At 56.6% G+C, this 15,870-nt stretch overlaps 5 protein-coding genes across 5 annotated transcripts; 2 read left to right on the plus strand and 3 right to left on the minus strand.

Annotated features, from left to right (window-relative positions):
- Window positions 1-154: 154 nt before the first annotated feature.
- Window positions 155-2,380, minus strand: BJ171DRAFT_121883 (uncharacterized protein). Its single transcript, XM_053105564.1, has 3 exons — window positions 1,922-2,380; window positions 1,491-1,780; window positions 155-1,340 (listed from the first exon to the last, which is right to left on the minus strand). Exons 1-3 carry the CDS (start codon window positions 2,287-2,289, stop codon window positions 397-399), a joined length of 1,602 nt encoding a protein of 533 aa, XP_052966340.1. The 5' UTR covers window positions 2,290-2,380; the 3' UTR covers window positions 155-396.
- An 817-nt stretch (window positions 2,381-3,197) lies between these two features.
- On the plus strand, window positions 3,198-4,920 carry BJ171DRAFT_121888 (uncharacterized protein). Its single transcript, XM_053105565.1, has 2 exons — window positions 3,198-3,930; window positions 4,252-4,920. The coding sequence occupies exons 1-2, from the start codon at window positions 3,433-3,435 to the stop codon at window positions 4,906-4,908; spliced, it is 1,155 nt and encodes a 384-aa protein (XP_052966341.1). The 5' UTR covers window positions 3,198-3,432; the 3' UTR covers window positions 4,909-4,920.
- A 180-nt stretch (window positions 4,921-5,100) lies between these two features.
- BJ171DRAFT_121940 (uncharacterized protein) lies at window positions 5,101-7,053 on the minus strand. Its single transcript, XM_053105566.1, has 7 exons — window positions 6,675-7,053; window positions 6,471-6,573; window positions 6,244-6,347; window positions 5,976-6,119; window positions 5,707-5,823; window positions 5,500-5,595; window positions 5,101-5,407 (listed from the first exon to the last, which is right to left on the minus strand). The coding sequence occupies exons 1-7, from the start codon at window positions 6,864-6,866 to the stop codon at window positions 5,363-5,365; spliced, it is 801 nt and encodes a 266-aa protein (XP_052966342.1). The 5' UTR covers window positions 6,867-7,053; the 3' UTR covers window positions 5,101-5,362.
- BJ171DRAFT_121965 (uncharacterized protein) lies at window positions 6,868-8,167 on the minus strand. The gene is made up of 2 exons (XM_053105567.1): window positions 7,036-8,167; window positions 6,868-6,923 (listed from the first exon to the last, which is right to left on the minus strand). The coding sequence occupies exon 1, from the start codon at window positions 7,815-7,817 to the stop codon at window positions 7,095-7,097; it is 723 nt and encodes a 240-aa protein (XP_052966343.1). The 5' UTR covers window positions 7,818-8,167; the 3' UTR covers window positions 6,868-6,923; window positions 7,036-7,094.
- On the plus strand, window positions 7,966-15,791 carry BJ171DRAFT_475235 (uncharacterized protein; the record flags this gene model as incomplete). Its single annotated transcript, XM_053108773.1, has 20 exons — window positions 7,966-8,096; window positions 8,200-8,311; window positions 8,506-9,030; window positions 9,263-9,385; window positions 9,549-10,013; window positions 10,148-10,264; window positions 10,462-10,597; window positions 10,816-10,938; window positions 11,549-11,710; window positions 11,748-11,995; window positions 12,034-12,491; window positions 12,563-12,716; window positions 12,857-13,039; window positions 13,157-13,546; window positions 13,644-13,811; window positions 14,007-14,126; window positions 14,291-14,384; window positions 14,537-15,042; window positions 15,188-15,415; window positions 15,648-15,791. The coding sequence occupies 20 exons, from the start codon at window positions 7,966-7,968 to the stop codon at window positions 15,789-15,791; spliced, it is 4,587 nt and encodes a 1,528-aa protein (XP_052966344.1).
- Window positions 15,792-15,870: the final 79 nt, after the last annotated feature.

Consider the following 15,870-nt stretch of genomic DNA (forward strand, 5'->3'; position numbering starts at 1 on the left):
CACTCGGGAGCAACAGCGATTGGATGGTGCTGATCAACGAGATCGTCTCATTTGGTCTCCAAGGATGGCCAGCGAGAGTGTGAAACCACGTTGTATCGCTGCAGGCTAGCGCTACCAAAGCCAGGGATGGGCGATGATGACGCGGCGCTGTGATGGATCAGTGTGGTGTATTGTGGTGGTTGTGGTGGCGGCGGGAGTAGCATCAACGATCGTCTGGAATCATGGCAGAGTTGCTATGCAGCCACACTCGGCGGTAACGACTCCGACATGCAAGTTATGTCGATTTTCAGGACCGAGTGCAGGCGACACAGACAACGTGCAAAGGATTTGTTGCGCAGGATATCAAGGATGACAAACATTTCAAGGATGGCAAACATTTCAAGGATGACAAGCATCTCAGGCATCTGAAGCGAATCGGCGGCTCAGCTCAAAGCTGAGCACATAGCACTCGTCCAGCAGCGAGATCAGAATGCCTTGGCCGCGGCCGGCGACGCCTTCCGGGCTCAGGAACTGTCCATCGACTCGGCTCTGGTCGATTTCGAGCAGCTTGGACTCGAGGACCTCGGCTTGCCGAGCGACCGACTCGTTCCAAGATTTGAATGCCTCGGGGTCGGCCGACAAATCCGAGGCGGCGCTGTCGGCTTTGCGGAGCCCCTCCTTGATCCAGCGGGAGTTGCGCTGGTTTCGCAGGGCCATGAGACTGGTGCGGATGTGCACGAGGTCCTCGTGGATCGGCGCCAGAGCCGGATCCAGCGGATCGAGCGACCCAAAGAGCTTGCCGGCCTGGGATAGAGCGTCTCGCAGGAGGTTGGCAATGTGCTGGGACGCGGCGCCGATCTCCGAGGCCATGTCTGTGCTCAGGTAGGTGTGTCGGAGCGATGTGAGGCTCTCCTGGAGCGACTTGACGGAGGGGACCGATCTTGAGTAGTCGCGGGCAGAGCCCTGTGAATCCACCGAGCCCGCACTGGCGGCGGTAGTGGCATGGTCGACGAGGAGGTTGCGGATTCCCACGAGCCGCTCGATGACGGGCTGGCTGATTCTCTGGACATCGGCGGTGAAGCTGGACTCGGCCATCTCTTGGGCGACGAGACACTGGTGGATCAGCTCGTAGGCCTCATCCAGCAGCTCGTGAAGGGCTGCCTGGCCCTCGGGCACTGTTCCGTCGAGCTCCTCGAAGCGGCCGTGTTGGCGGACGCTGTCGATGGAGTCGACAAACTCTTGGAAATGGGACAGGTCTGTTGGATCGACAGATGCGCCGCTCTGGTAGTCCATGAGGATCTGGTTGAGGGATGCAATCGAGACTTCGAGGCGCTTCTGGATCGGCACGAGCGAAGGGGATACTGGCGGAGCGGAAGTATATCAGTGTCGACTGTTCACGCTTTGATCTGCTGCCCGGGACCCGATGCAGAGCGATAATGGGCACAGAGCACAGTGGCAGAGGGACGAGCAAGCTGCAGCCCATCAAGCAGGAGCATTGGCGAAAGACATACTGGAGTTGTCTTGAAGCACCAGGATACGCGACAGGCGGTAACAGCGGGCGATGAGAGAGGCCACGATCGCCTGTCCGCTTGGAATGGCTCGAGCGCCGACAGAAGCGATGGAGTTGTCTTGGGCCGGGACGTTGAATCGTCCGTCGTGCTTGTTTTCGTTTTCGATCTGGTTGAGGCGCTCCTGCAGATGCCGCAGGGTCTCGGAGCGCACATCGGGATCCAAGTCACTCTGGTGGCCCAGCGCTTCGAGCTGAAGCCGGATGCTCGACAGCTCTTCATAGAGCGGCATACTGATGGTGGCAAAGCACACGAGTGAGTGGCGGGGCAGAACGCTCATGGGTACAGCCAACCTGGATCTACGATGCTGTATCGCAAATGCACAGTCAATGAAGCATGGGGGTCGAGGCCGAGACGATGCAACGTCAACTCACAGGCTGTCGTCGATGCGCCAAAGGGGAAGAATGACCTCGTCAAAGACGGCCCAGATCTTTTCGACGAGGATATCGACCTTCTCTCGCTCTTGTTTGACGTGGGAGAGGTATGCGTCGTAGACAGAGTTGGAGGACCAGGTGCGGATGGCATAGTCCTGGACCTGATTCAGGCTGGGCGAGCCGTGCTTTCTGAGGAGCTGCAGCTCCTGGTTGAGCACGCGGAGATGCTCGACGATGGGCGACTCTGGAAAGACCATTTTGGAAGTCGAGGCGGACTGGCCCTTGCTGCTGAAAGTGGCAGAGCTGGCAGGGGCGGTGCTTCTGACCGTGACGTTGCTGCAGTTGGAGGACAGAACAGGATCAATCATGGAGGGCAGCGGAAGCAGTGGTGGGTGTGCTCAGAGGGTGGTGTCTGCGGAGGTGAGATATCGCACTGCGAGAGCGAGCAACAGAATATCGTCAGGCAGAAACGCTGAAAGGCTGCCGACGAACAAGGGCGAGGCCAGAATTTATAGTCGTGCGGACCGGTCATGGCGACTTGTCATGGTGACGGCGGATGGAGGATGCGTCATGGCGCGTCACTTTTGCTCGGCGGGTGTCTCCCGGGGTGGAGAGGAGAGCCGACCAGGGGCTTCGATCGACGGGTAGAAATGGACGCGAACAGGCGCCGAGGTGCCCGAATGTTCGGCTGGCCGGTTCGAGTTTCGAGGAGGATGCGGCCGATGCTTGGTGCGGATGGATTGTGCTCGTGCACATCGACACGTTTCATACCGATGGCGGGTTTGAACTCGGTGACGGGCTGTGCGGGTGCCTGCGTATCGAGGGTCGTAGCGACACTCATATCGGGGGCCGCACTGATAATGCATATCGAGGGTTGTGCTCGATATTGCCGAGACAGGGGCCACCATATCCCTGTCCCGGGATTGTGGAGTTACCGGCCAGTGCTGGCTTGCTGGCGGCGGTGGTGGCGGTCGATTTGGACAGCCCAGACCCTCCATCCAGCAACCAAGACAACCGAGATAATCGGCATATCCAACAGTCGACGCTATCCAGTCGATGCTATCCACTCGATGCTATCCAGCCGATGATATCCAGTCGGTGCTATCCAGTCGGTGCTATCCAGTCGATATCCAGTCGGTGCTATCCAGTCGATGATATCCAGTCAACTCAGTCAACAATCCGTGCTGCTGCGCACCCCCCAGCCAGCCGGATCGATCCGCCGTGTCGCAATCGTCCTGCCGTCGATTCTGTCGTTCGTCCCCATCCGCCATCGCCTCCTCTCCTCTCTCTCCCGTTGCCTTCATCTGCAAAGTCCCCCCCCTGCTGCCTGCCTTGCCCTGGGGAGAAGCCAGCTCAGCTGTTCCTATTCGCTTCCTGCATCTGCGCTGCTGCCGTCGCCGCCGCATATCCCATCGCCGTTTCCGTCGCCAGCTGCCAAGTGCTGCTCCTGTCCATCTGCCGCCAGCTTATCGTGCTCCGCGCCTCGGCCTACCTGATTTGAAAAGCTAAATATGTCCACGAACCCCACTGCCCCTGCTCGCTTCGACTCGATGGCTGCCAGCCGCATGGGTCTCTCCGGCTCAGTGTCTCCAACCGCGGCAACACATTCGGTGTCCCGGCCAGCTCTGTCGCCGACTCCGGCCATTCCCCCCAAGCGACACTATCCCTTTATTCGAATCATCCAGGAAAACAACGTCACCGGCATTCCATGGACCTTCCGCTGCATCGACTCGTCGCCCTTCACCATCTCCGGCAGCATCATCATCACCAACATCTTCTCTCCCTTTGCCTTCCGCGACTTCAATGTGTCCTTCTCCGGGTTCTTCGACAAGGCCAGCCTCCTCGGTATCAAGCTCATCGAGACTCTGCCGGTATCCCTCTCGTTCCCGGCCGATCACCTTGTCGCCGGCACCACTGACCAGGTCACCACAGGCGTGCACAGGATCCCCTTCACCATCACGGTTGATCCGATGAAGATCAACTTGCCGTCCTCCATGCGACACAAACTGGTAGGTCTTGGAGACGATGACACCCCCATCCGGATCTGCGACGATTGCATTGGCACACGGCACCCCCCGGCTCGTCTCCGTTCTTCTACTGTCCTCTGGCTCGCCCAGCTGTGTATCCGGTCCGGTCTGTCGCTTGTGTTCGTTGCTCCTCTCCCTTTGTTCAACCCTCCCCTCCGTCCCTCACACAATCGCACCGCCGCATCTGTCCGATCGTGGCTGTGCTGCGCTGCAGCCGAACGATCTGCCCAGCGACCCGCCTCTCCGCTGCACAAACTGTTGCGATGCTCATCCTGCTGCACGGCTTTGGCTCATCCACGGCAGGCTTCCTTCTACTACCAAGTCCGAGTCAACATCTTGGCCCAGCACTCGAGCACCTCCGGCTTCATCAGCCACATGTTTGATCAGGATATTGCCCTTCAGCGCATTTCGCTGAACGAAATCCTTGCGGAGCATGAGCCCATCACCATCGAGCATCCCGAGCTCCGTGACCCTAAAAAGTTCGGCGTCCAGGTTGTGCTGCTCGATCCCAGCTTTGCTCCCGGCGACATTATCAAGCTCCGCATCTCCCTCTCGTCGATTCCGTCCTCCGGCATCCATTCGATCGAGTTTGAGCTCTACGAGTTTGTCGAACTTCTGGCCGGTGCCGGTGCCGGTGCTGGTACTGGTGGTGCCAATGCCAACCAGCACCTGCCTCGGTCCGAGAGAGCAGTCTTCCGCTTCGCTCACCAAATCAACTCCAAGGAAAAGGAGCTGCAGCTCGCACTCGATATCCGCATTCCTGGCTCGGATGCCCAGACGGCCAATCGACCACTCCCCACTGTGAACGCCCACGGCCTCTCTGTCAGCCACGCACTGGCCGTTACTTGTCTCATGAACGACCGAACAACCGTGCCTCTCTCAAAGCCGATCCCGGTCAAGATCCTTCATCTGGAGCGAAGTGAGCGCGAGCGCCTCGCCCAGGCCAAGATCATGGCCTAATCCTTTGCAGATGCCCCCAGCCGCTCAGATCGGTGCGCATCTCCCCATTCCTTCTGACACGCTGCTGTGCGTAGCCTTGCGCCATCAAGTCTTATTTGCTCGTCTGTGTGCTCCTGGGACACGGTGTGGCTCGTGCGCATGATGTCATGATCGATCCTGTCGTTCCTTTTCTTTGACATTTCTCTCGTCTCGCCCCCTTCCCCACATTTTTCCTTCTGAACAACCGTTGCTCCTTGCGGGTATCCGGTGCCCTGCACTCGCCTCCCGCCTGCCTGCCCCCGAACCACCAGTCTGTCTTTTTCTCATACATGTTGCGTGCCTCTGCACCGAGCCCTTCCCCTCTTGCAGGAGGAGGCGACATTGGCTGTGCGCAAACAGAGCCTCCATGAGTGGCATGAAATACCATCTCTTCCAACACGATGTGCCCTGCACAACAAGCTTTCTACGGGCTGCTCTACTTCTTGCCCTTCTTGCCCTTCTTGTCCTTTCCCTTGACATCCTGGAAGGAGACACATCCACCCAGTTGGGTGCGGGCATTAGTCTCGATTGAACGCCGCACAAATCCACATGCCGCTGCACCGATGGCAATACCTTCTTCTTGAGCTCCTTTCGAGTCTTCCAGCCACGCCACATTGCTTGAATTTTGATGGCGGCCTTGATCCGGATGGCCAGCTTCATCTCCTCGTCCTGGCAACGGGAGGGGGGGGGAACAGTCAGCAACCAAGGCATCGGGAGTCAGCGCCACAGGGACCAATCCGTCAGCTTCACAGGATGATGTATGCGCATCTCTGGGGTTACCTTCTTCTTTTCCTCCTTGATGCGCTTCTCCTCTTGGATGCACTCGTACTCTTTCTGAAGCGCAGTGTACCGCGCCTGCAGTTCATCCAACTGCGACTTTTCTTCTGTAAATATGGCCTGGAGCGTGTCGCCAAGCAGATGGACAGTTGATGCATTGTGCAGAGCAGTCAGATCGGCAGAGCGTGAGTGTGAGTGAGTGAGTGAGTGAACGGCGGTCGCTGCTTGTGATTGCGTGGTGTTGCCCAGCTCGACTCCTCGCACGGCCTCACCTGGATATCTTCGAGCTCGGCCTGCTTCTCCTCCATATCCTGGTCATACTTGTGGATCCAGTTCTCAACCTCGGACTCGACTTTGAACTTTTTACGCCGCAAATTGGCCTCTTCCTCGCGGTTCTTTTTGGTGGTTTCTTCGAGCTGCTTCCGGAGGCTGTTGATATCGGTCATCAAAACGGATTCCTGGGGACAGTGGGTTGTGGGGTTCGGCAGAGGAATCAGTGGCAGCAAGGGGCGCCACATCGAAGTGATGTTTAAACCTCACCTTGTCCTTGAACTGTTGGACATCAGCGTCTTCCTTCTGCTTCGAGCGACTCTCGAGCTTCTTTGTCGTCTCTTCGGCTACCTGTTTGATTTGTCGGAGCTCCTCTATTGCGTCATGTCGGCCAACGGATGTTACCACAGCAACCTCGGCCAAGGGGCGGATTCAGCAGTCCGATTCCGCGCCATTATCAGGTGTCCTGAAGCCATGCTGCCCAGACTGCAGATTACCTTTGAGCCGCCGAATCGTCTCGTTCTTTTTGTTGATCTCGTTGGAGCGTTCCTTCTTGGCTCTTTCGATCTCTTCTCGGAGCAGTTGCACGTCGTTGCTCGTCTGGGAATCGACAGCGGGTAGTCAGCGAGACGAATCGGGGGCCACCCATTGGGCTGCCGAGTCAATGCAGCAAGTCGGAACAGGGCAGGCAGCTGACAGACCTTTTTCTCTTTGGCAATGATGATGGCGAGTTGATCTTGCTTTGCATTCTCCTCTTCGACAGATGTCTTGAGCCGCTCGTAGACGAGCTGCTGGATCTCCTGCATCAGCGTTTCAAAGTACACCACGGAGCTCTGGCGGGTGGCCTTGAGATACCTGAGCTTGGTGAGGGCCGTGGCATTCTGCAAAAACATCCGACAGACCGACTTTGTCGAGGACTGAAGCTGCTTGGACAATTCTCGGTATTCGTTCTGCCAGGAAGAGCATCGGTCAGAACCTCGGACACGAACAGCCGTATCAAATCATGGAGAACGGAGGCGGATTCAGGGTCTGGCATCATCAAGGAATGAACATGACAGGTACCGTCAGCGACTGAACAATGCCTGGATCGCGTGCCGCTTCTCGGCTGTCGCTAACTGCCTTCAGCTTTTGCTCGAGAAGCCGATGCTCCTGGACGAGAGGACAGCACCACAGGTGAGACCGCAGATGAGACCGATGAGACCACGACGCGATGCGATTGCTGGCCCACCGTTATCACCAGGACGGTATCTGGGCCGAACACCGTCGCCACTCGTCTGTCCATGTGGTCGGGCAGGCTCCCGATGATCATCAGCTTCCGCTCGATCTCCTGCAGGACCGACATGATCCGCTGCGCCTCGACGTTCGAGAGCTTGCTCGAATATGAAAAGTCGTCCGCCGGCATATCTGACCCCGCGGCATACTGCTCGTGTGGTGTTCCGCCGCGGCTGATGGGTGGGAGCGGTGTTTCCTTGGGGAAGCTGAAGGATGCGGCGTTGTATCCAGAGGTCTTCATCGTGGGTGCGAACCTCAGGCAGGGCTCCCAGATCGGGATGAAAAGCGTATTTGCGAAACAGAGGATCAGAGCACACCTGCCACTGCCTCTCCGGGTTTGTCCCCGCCTCCTGCTCAGACATAACGGCGCTTCCGCCACTCAGCACAATGGCTCGGGCCGACGTCGCAAGGACGTGCTGGTGATTGGGGGGCTTCATGTGACTTGGGCGATTGGCACTGCCAGGCAAGCGCTCGACAGGATGATTGACCAAGGCCGAGTGCGATGCGCAAGGTGGAGGCGGCGAGGACCAATTTCGTGCGCATCCTGCATCCCGCACATCTTTTGCATCCATCCATTTTCCGGCATCCGCCAGCCAGCGATACCAGCATCTCCAGATTGGCCGGTCTTGTCGCTTTGGAGGGCTCTGTTCTGCGCCATTCCATCAACGCACACACATCGAGCCAGCAACACAGTATACTCTTACTTCTACCACACACACCATGAGGCAACTGGACAAGGCAAATGCAGTCGATGAGGAGCTACACGACCTCAAGCTGCGGTTTGAGCTGCTAGGTTCGAGACACTGCTGCACTTTCGTCTCCGTGGCTGCCGCCGTCTCGTCGGCTACCAAGTAACCCACGCACTTGACTGCTCCCGCTCGTGCTGACGGCTTCCCACGCCCTGCCTGCCTGCCTGCTCACTTGTTCCGAATCGGCTGGCGCAGAGGGTGACAGAAAGGCGTACTATGAAACCAGCCAGTGGGCCATTCGGCAGAACAAGGAGGAGATCAGCACCATGCGGATGCAGAACCGCGAGCTCTGTGATGCCATAGCGAAGCTGAAGAAGGTCAGTTCCTCCGAGCCGCAGAGATGTATATCCGCGCGCCGACCGCTCGGCTCGACACCGCACCCCCCGCAGCGAGAGGGTTCCACATTCCGTACTGCACGTCCCCACATGCAGCACCATATTTCACATTTCACATTTCGCATTTCACATGCCACGGCCGCTCCGTTGTTTCTGACATACCACTGGCGCTCCAGAATGAAATCGAAAACAACTGCAATCGACTAACAATGACGGAACTAGAAAAGTTTGACCACCGAATATGCGAAATCCATAAAAAATACGACGAGCTGCAGGCCGAGGCCAGGATGAAGGAGGAGCGTCTGCGGGAAATGCGGGACCAGATGGCCGACCTGCGTCGAGAGGCTGAGATCGTCAAGTCCAATCTGAGAGACTCGCCGCAGGCAAAGGTGCGGTTGATTGATGAACTTGGTCGTTGGTCATCGACGATGCAGTCGCTATGGAGCGGCGACAAGTGGATAACGATGATTGATGTCCCGCAGGAGATTCGCATGCTCGAGAACCGCTTGGACAAAGCCATGATCAAATACAACGAAGCACAGTCGATCCGCAAGACATACGAGCAGATCGTCAAGCGACTGCAGGACGAGCGCCTCACCTTTGATAATCAGCTCGCCAACTTTGAAAAGCTGCTCAAGGCCAAGAAGCAGGACGCCTTTGAGCTCGAGATGATGTCGCGCGATGCCAATCATGCAAAGGAGGTCGCCAAGGCAAGTTGTCGACCGGCTTGACGGGAGAGACTGATGAAACAGCACTCGGTCATGCGAGCTGGGTGCTCCGCCGACCGAAACGCCAGGAGGCACCGTTTGGATCGGTGCAGCAATCGCGCTTGCGACACCGATGCATTGTGGCTAGTGATGCCGCAATGTCATGAGCGCACGGTGTTGGAACTGAAGAGACGGTTTTAATCGGGTTTGATTTGATACTCTCCAGGCCGAGCTTGCTCGATTCGAACAGCAGATCGGCGAGGAGAGGAAGCAGCGCGAGAAGGAGCTCCAGTCTCGGCGTGAGCTGGTGAAGCAAAAGCTGGAAGTGAACGACAAACTGGATCGCAAGGTAAGATGCTGCAGCCACATGGAAGGGGTGAATGAGGATGTGCCGAGCAGGCAAAGACTCGCCCACATGGGCGCCGACGCGGCCCCAGAAGACCTAATGTACAGCACGCCGAATTGATATGCGATTTGCACGGGAGACTTACACTCACAATGCGCACCGAAAGGCGTTCCTCATAGACGAGCCAACCGATCTCGGCAACAACGCAGACTCGTCCAAGGACCAGTACGACGAGGTCAAAGAACGCAAGCTCACAGAGTACGAGGAGACGATGCGGCTGATCAAAGAGGCGACCGGCGTCTCGGACATCAACGAGGTGATTGCAAAGTTCCAATCCCAAGGCGACACCAACAAGCACCTGACCCAGCTGAGGATGAGCAAAGAAGGCCGCATCGAGGAGCTCAGAGTCAAGAAGCAGCAGGTGCTCGGAGAGTTTGAGGAACTAAAGTACTCTGGCGAGGCCAAGCATGCCCACGCCAAGCACCTCATCAAGGAGTTTGAGGACCACCTGCGAGAAGCGCAAGAGCGGTGCGCAGATGCAAAGTCAAAGTACGAGCGCGTGGCAAAGCTGCTCAACAACACAAAGTCCGGCATCCAGCATCTCTTTGACAAGCTGGATGTCATTGCAAAGGTATGAGCCGAGATGAGCCGGCGAGGGCTTTCCACCGGCGCCCGATTGCATGATGCGCTGTGAGCAGACTCGCTGGGTTGGCGCATACTCCAGCAATCGGTACCTTGGATTGATGCTGGCTCGATTGTCTACAGGTCGAAAAGTCAGAGAAGATCCCAATGTCAGACGAAACCGTGGGCACGATTCTGGAGGCGTGCATTCAAAAACTGGAGACACTCGCCACAGGCATGCAGGACAAGGAGCTACCCGAGGTATGGAGGGCCAGGACCACTGGTTGATGTTTTGTTGGTAGCGGCATGGCACATTGCTTCAGCTCATGGCGGATAGGTTCGCGAACGCAGTAGTCGATGGTGACGGAGGGTTCTGGCACAAGAGTTTGGCAGAGTGCGGCCAAGTGTGCATGGCTTGTGATGGCGACGCTGACTGAACCGAATGAAACTCGACAAAGCCTGCAACTACGCCGCCGGCACAACAACAGCCCGGAGAGGTTATCAGCATCCTGCAGGTCAACCAGTCGACCTTGCCAGTGTACAACACCCGAGTCAAGATGCGTCCGGTGGAGTTCGAAGAGGAGGTTGCCGAAGGTACGGTGGAGCATTCGCGATCGGATGTGTCTGGGTGGACTGCAACGCAATCCAGTGCGACAGAATACCTGTTGCACTCGATTGTAGACAATGGGACTGGAACCATGTTCGACGAGCAAGACATACATTGGTGTTTCGTCGATACAAGGAGACATCAGCTGAAATGTGGTTGTCCCTCTCGCCGCACGCTGACTGGTTGTGTGTTACCACCATCCCAGACGAAGAGAACGACGACGAGTACGGCGAGGTTCCAGACCGCGAGGCCATCAAGAAGCACACCACACAGATGCTGAACGCCAGACTGAAGACCAAGCAGGCCAAGAAAGTCAAGAAGAAGAAGAGTTCGTCAAAAGACGACGAGTAGCGACAAGGATGGGCTGGGTGCGGAGGCTGGGAATCGACGACCGACAACGGCCTCCTCTTGAGGCATGTCGCATCCTGACTGGTGCTGTTGTGGGGCAACACGGCATATCAAGGGTTCTGGCTGTGTTGGTTGTACTCTTGAAGAAGCCTTGATTGCAATACATGGATATGCATCTTTTGGATTCGGACGGGTTCAATTGCCGCTTTGCACGGGTTGGCGTGTAGTGCGCCTGCCGATGATGCATGGCCGATCACGTCTGCTCGCAGGCACAACCAGGGCCATGCGCACGCACGCATGCCAATCACAGCCCAAGCCTTTATCCTTGGGAATGTGTGTCATTCCGCTGTTCTTTGGAGGAAGCATCCGTCCTGCGCGCAAGCAAGCTGTCCACGCAAAGGGTTGAATCGACGCGAAATCGACCGCAGATATGGCAGGTCTATGTCATGCCAAGTTCCAGGCACTCAGCCAGAGGGCGGGTCAAGCGAGTTCTGGCGAATGTCCACTGCCGAACCAGCGCCTCGACTGATCATGCACATTCCCACGCTCTTTTATCCGGGCACCGGACCGCATAGACAGAAACAAACCAGATACGCGCGAGACCGAGGAGCCCAATATCCTGAATGAAGAGGACCAGGATAGTTTCTACACCGGCGGGCTCTTCAATCTCGAAATCTCGCCGGCATGGAAGTGCATCGAGGGGCTGCGTGGAAAGAAAGACATTTCCGACACCAAGTACGGAGGCTACTGCCGTGTTTTGCATTCCAGGGTCGAGTGCGCGATGGGCAGCCCTCGATCCATGCTTGGTCGGTAACAAATATGCATTTCCCGTGGACAGAATCCTGGACCTCCAGGACAAGCTCCGGGAGCTGCACAAATTCCAGCTGTCCGAGGTGGACTTTGAAAAGCTCCTGCTGAAGAAGGTCAAGCAGCTGACCCAGGAGGTGTCGAACCAGCGCATGGAGATGGATCGCACGCACTCGAAGCAGTTTGCCAACAACTCACAAATCGGTGACCTAAAGCGCGAGCTTTTGAAGGTTCGTCCTTGAGTCTCGTGTGAACAATTCCGGGACAGCGGAGATGCGAGCTGCACGTCAAGCGAAGGATTTCACTCGGCGGTGCTCAATGGAGCCTATGGCGCTCTCCAAGGGATGATGTGCTCATGTTGGCGGCCCGCCTCCTTCCTGTCCATACCCAGGTGCAAAATGAAGTCAACCTGGCAGCGGAACGCGAGAAGAAGCTCCGAAAGGACATTGACGACGCCAGGACACAGAAAGATGAGCTTGAGGCCGATATCGAGGAGATCCGGCGACACAAGGCCGACATGCTGGAGCCGCAGTTGATTGCTTCAACCAAAGAACTCAAGCTGGATGTTGTGCAACGGCGGCATCAAGTTGAGAATCTGCAGAAGGATATGGAGGAGAAGGATATGACCCTCGAGGCTGTCATCAAGGAGAAGGAGCGACTGGAGGCCGAGACAGAGAAGCACTTTGTTGCGCTGGCCAAGGCGACAGAGATGCCGCAAAAGATCCTGTAAGCCGAGCAGGGACGTTTGGGAGGAGAAACCGGCATTGCCGCAAACCATGACATAAATGAGGGGGCAGAATCAACGACGTGGACTCACAGCCAACCTCACTCAGGAAACAGTCCGAGATCCTCCGTGACGCTATCGGGTCGCTGGTGATCGAGAACGTCAAGCAGACAACACTTGCACAGCAGCTGGAGAAGGAGCTCGAACGACTTCAGAAGAAGAAGAAGGTAACAGTCCTAAGCCGATTCGTGGCTGATGTTGAGCACAATGCCGTCTGGTGTCTGGCCAAGTGTGTTGGTCGAGATGGAGAGCAGACGCTGCCTCCACCCTCAAAGTCGCCTTGTGGGCTGATTGGCTACGGACTCAGGAACTGGAGGAACACAAGCTCGAGCAAGTCGCAGACTACGAACAGCGCCGAAACGAAATAGAGGAGATGGAGCGGCAGTGCAACGACATATTCAAGGGGCACGAGATGGCCAAGGATCAGCTATCGTCCCAACGGGCCGAGAAGGTGCGCCTCGAAATGGCCTTGAAGAAGGTCACCCAGGATGTAAGTTGCTCCTGGTGACTCTGGCACGCAAGCCGCATTGCGTGAGAATGGTGTCCACCGAGCGATCGAGATATACGGCCGGCACAGTAAAATAACGACACTGTCCTTTCGGATCAGTCCAAGCGAGAGCACGACATGCTTTTGCGATCAATCCGTGAGAAGGAGACCTACGTGAAGCAGTGCCGTCGACTCATCACCACCATCAACAACATCAAAATGGCGACTCCGACGATCCAGAAGCAGCACGAGGATTTTGTCCGGGATCTGGCTTCGCACGAGCGACAGTCCGAGGAGCAGAAGGTGGAGATCACGAAGCTCAAGAAGGAGGTCGATCTGGCCATCTATGACTTTCTGAAGCAAGAGCAGCTCGAAAAGGCCGAGGCAGACAAGCTGACGACGCAAATCCTGGACAACCGAAAGCTGGACGAGAAGCTCGACGAGGCCATCAAGACAAGCACGGACTTGCAGCGGCAGCTCGAGACGCTGTCGATAGAGCGAGATCTCAAGGTGATTGTCGATGCAGCCGAAAAGATCAAGCATTGCGCTGCTTGCGAGAATTGCCTGCAACCCAACCAAGGCTATGCTAACCATCGTGGTTCCCCAGGCGCGAGACCTCATTCGAGTGCAAAACAAGCACAGGACCATCAAAGAGGATCTGAACTTGAAAGAAATCGCCATTCTGGATGCCTCGAAGCGCTGCCAAGAGTCGTTGACGAGGCTGAAGGACTTTGCCGCCCTCTACGAAGTTGTGAAGAACGAGCGGAACAAATACGTAAGTGCATGCGACTGGGTGGGAAGGCGATGGCTTGAGCCGACCAAAGCTGTGGAAAATGCATACTCCCTTGGCAGAGTTGTCTGTCATTGACAGCGTTCATGTGCGTTCATGTGGCCAAACTGATTCAGCGCTAATTCAGAGCCATGCATCTGGAAACCTTCCCACACCGCCGTTGTCACTGTGCGAATCCAGCTGAATCTGACCCAGGCAACGATGCAGCGCGCTGCCGAGATGAAAGAAAAGATCAAGATCCTGTCCAACGAAATCGAGATTCTTCGACACGAGATTGTCCGGAAGGATCGCGAGCTGACTGTGGGTGCCGTGTCGTAGTCGCATTAGGCATCGACACCGATTTGATGGAGCACGGTGCGGGCTTTGAGCCCAAACATGGACAGTCATCTCTGGTGCAGGGCATGCTGATCCGGTGCTGATATTGTCGGCGACTGTTCCGGTATTCGATGGTGAATTGGACACAGAAAAAAATGCAAGAGAACACGGCGGCATATTCACTGAGAGACACGGCGAAGAACGAGGCCAACAAGAGCCTGGCGCTGTACCGCGAGCGAAGAGGTATGGTCTGGCGTCTGCCGTGGGAACACCAACATGAAGTCTGCTGAGCTCGCTGCGGCCACATCGGATGCTGAGGCCGTTTTGGTCCACTTTCCGCTTTTGGCTCACTGTGAACCAATCATGTACCGAATCCGCTCGATGGAATCATCCAGACCAGATTAACCAGCACCTTTCCAAGATCGAGACTCTCAACTCGCTCATCAACTCGGCCGAAGAGGACATGTTCCAGCTCAAGCTGCGGTACGAGGCTGCCGTCAAGGAGCGCAACGCCGTCGGCATTCATCTCCTGGACCTCAATGATGAGCTGTGTATTCTGTACGAGCGACTCAACATGCAGGAATCGATCCAGATCAAGGGCGAGCAGTCCCTGACGGAGCTGGAGGACGAAATCCGCAAGCTCGACATCATAAAGCAAGAGGTTTACCGCAAGGTCGAGCTACTCAAGCGACGAGTCCCGCTCGTGGACGAGTTCGACAAGGAGGTGGAGAGGCTCCAGACGGAGCTTAACAGCGTCCGGGAAACCGTTGCCAAGCTCAGCGCTCAGATCGAGAGCCCCGACGATCCCAACCGATGCCGGGATCTAGGCGGAGCGGATCCGAGCCAGAAGGAGCTTCTGTCACGAATCAAGCACCTGGAGGAGCGGCTTGCTGAAAAGGAGGTAGTTGGAGCTGGCATGTCCGAATTCCGGGCCAGAGCTGGCATGTTCGAGTTTCAAGGCTGTGACATGCAGCCGAGTGGATGACGCCCATCGCGTGATCGTGGCGGACCTGGGTGCTGACCGATGTGCATTTGGTTTCCGCCAGGAACGTATCCTCGAGAAGGACCTGATCCTCGAGGAGGTCTCGACTTTGACGAATCGACTACAGCAACAGACGCAGGACGGACGCAGCGACTCCAACCAAATGTCACTGAAGCTCAACGAGTTGACCAAGAAGATCAAGAACGTCACCAAATCGATGATGGCGCGTGTGTCCGAGCTGTCCATGTACCAGGGCATGGCGATGAATCTGTATCAGGAGAAGAATGAGAAGGTATGGAGTTGTGCAGATGGCACGAGGGGGGGGGTAAGAGATGGTGATGAACCATTGTGGCGGCAATGATGGTTATGGCGGTTGCGGGACATGACATCCGAGGGAATGTTCTGTCCTGTTGCCTTGCCGTCATGCCGAGATCGCATCCACGCAAACGATAGTCACTCAATCAGCTTGTGGATCTCCCGTCCCCGCGGTATAACCACAGGCAGCCCTTCTTGCCGAAGTCCAGGCTCGATTCGAGCGCGGACAAGTACCCTCGGAGGAGATCGAGAAGGAGTTCATCCGCATCGAACGAGACCGGCTGCGCCGCGAGAAGGAGCTGCAGGCCAAGATCCAAAGACCGTACAAAGAGGGTGGATTCGTGGCGATGTAAGTGCTTGCCGAGACAAGAGTCGGCGGCGACTGCAGAATACGACTGAGCAGCAGCAATAGAGTGGAGTGGAAGATGGTGT

This window comes from Polychytrium aggregatum (assembly GCF_025602895.1).
Source record: "Polychytrium aggregatum strain JEL109 chromosome Unknown BJ171scaffold_20, whole genome shotgun sequence".
NCBI lineage: Eukaryota > Fungi > Chytridiomycota > Chytridiomycetes > Polychytriales > Polychytrium > Polychytrium aggregatum.

What these genes read in the sequence shown, in the direction of transcription:
- BJ171DRAFT_121883 (XM_053105564.1), bottom strand. Translation starts at nt 2,289, where the DNA reads ATGATTGATCCTGTTCTGTCCTCCAACTGCAGCAACGTCACGGTCAGA. An exon ending in TGGCGCATCGACGACAGCCT is followed by an intron (nt 1,781 to 1,921) that starts GTGAGTTGACGT and finishes TGCCACCATCAG; the next exon opens with TATGCCGCTCTATGAAGAGC. An exon ending in GGTGCTTCAAGACAACTCCA is followed by an intron (nt 1,341 to 1,490) that starts GTATGTCTTTCG and finishes CCGCTCCGCCAG; the next exon opens with TATCCCCTTCGCTCGTGCCG.
- BJ171DRAFT_121888 (XM_053105565.1), top strand. Translation starts at nt 3,433, where the DNA reads ATGTCCACGAACCCCACTGCCCCTGCTCGCTTCGACTCGATGGCTGCC. An exon ending in CCTCCATGCGACACAAACTG is followed by an intron (nt 3,931 to 4,251) that starts GTAGGTCTTGGA and finishes CATCCACGGCAG; the next exon opens with GCTTCCTTCTACTACCAAGT.
- BJ171DRAFT_121940 (XM_053105566.1), bottom strand. Translation starts at nt 6,866, where the DNA reads ATGTTTTTGCAGAATGCCACGGCCCTCACCAAGCTCAGGTATCTCAAG. An exon ending in TCAAGGAGGAAAAGAAGAAG is followed by an intron (nt 5,596 to 5,706) that starts GTAACCCCAGAG and finishes TCCCGTTGCCAG; the next exon opens with GACGAGGAGATGAAGCTGGC. An exon ending in GAAAGGAGCTCAAGAAGAAG is followed by an intron (nt 5,408 to 5,499) that starts GTATTGCCATCG and finishes GTCTCCTTCCAG; the next exon opens with GATGTCAAGGGAAAGGACAA.
- BJ171DRAFT_121965 (XM_053105567.1), bottom strand. Translation starts at nt 7,817, where the DNA reads ATGGATGCAAAAGATGTGCGGGATGCAGGATGCGCACGAAATTGGTCC.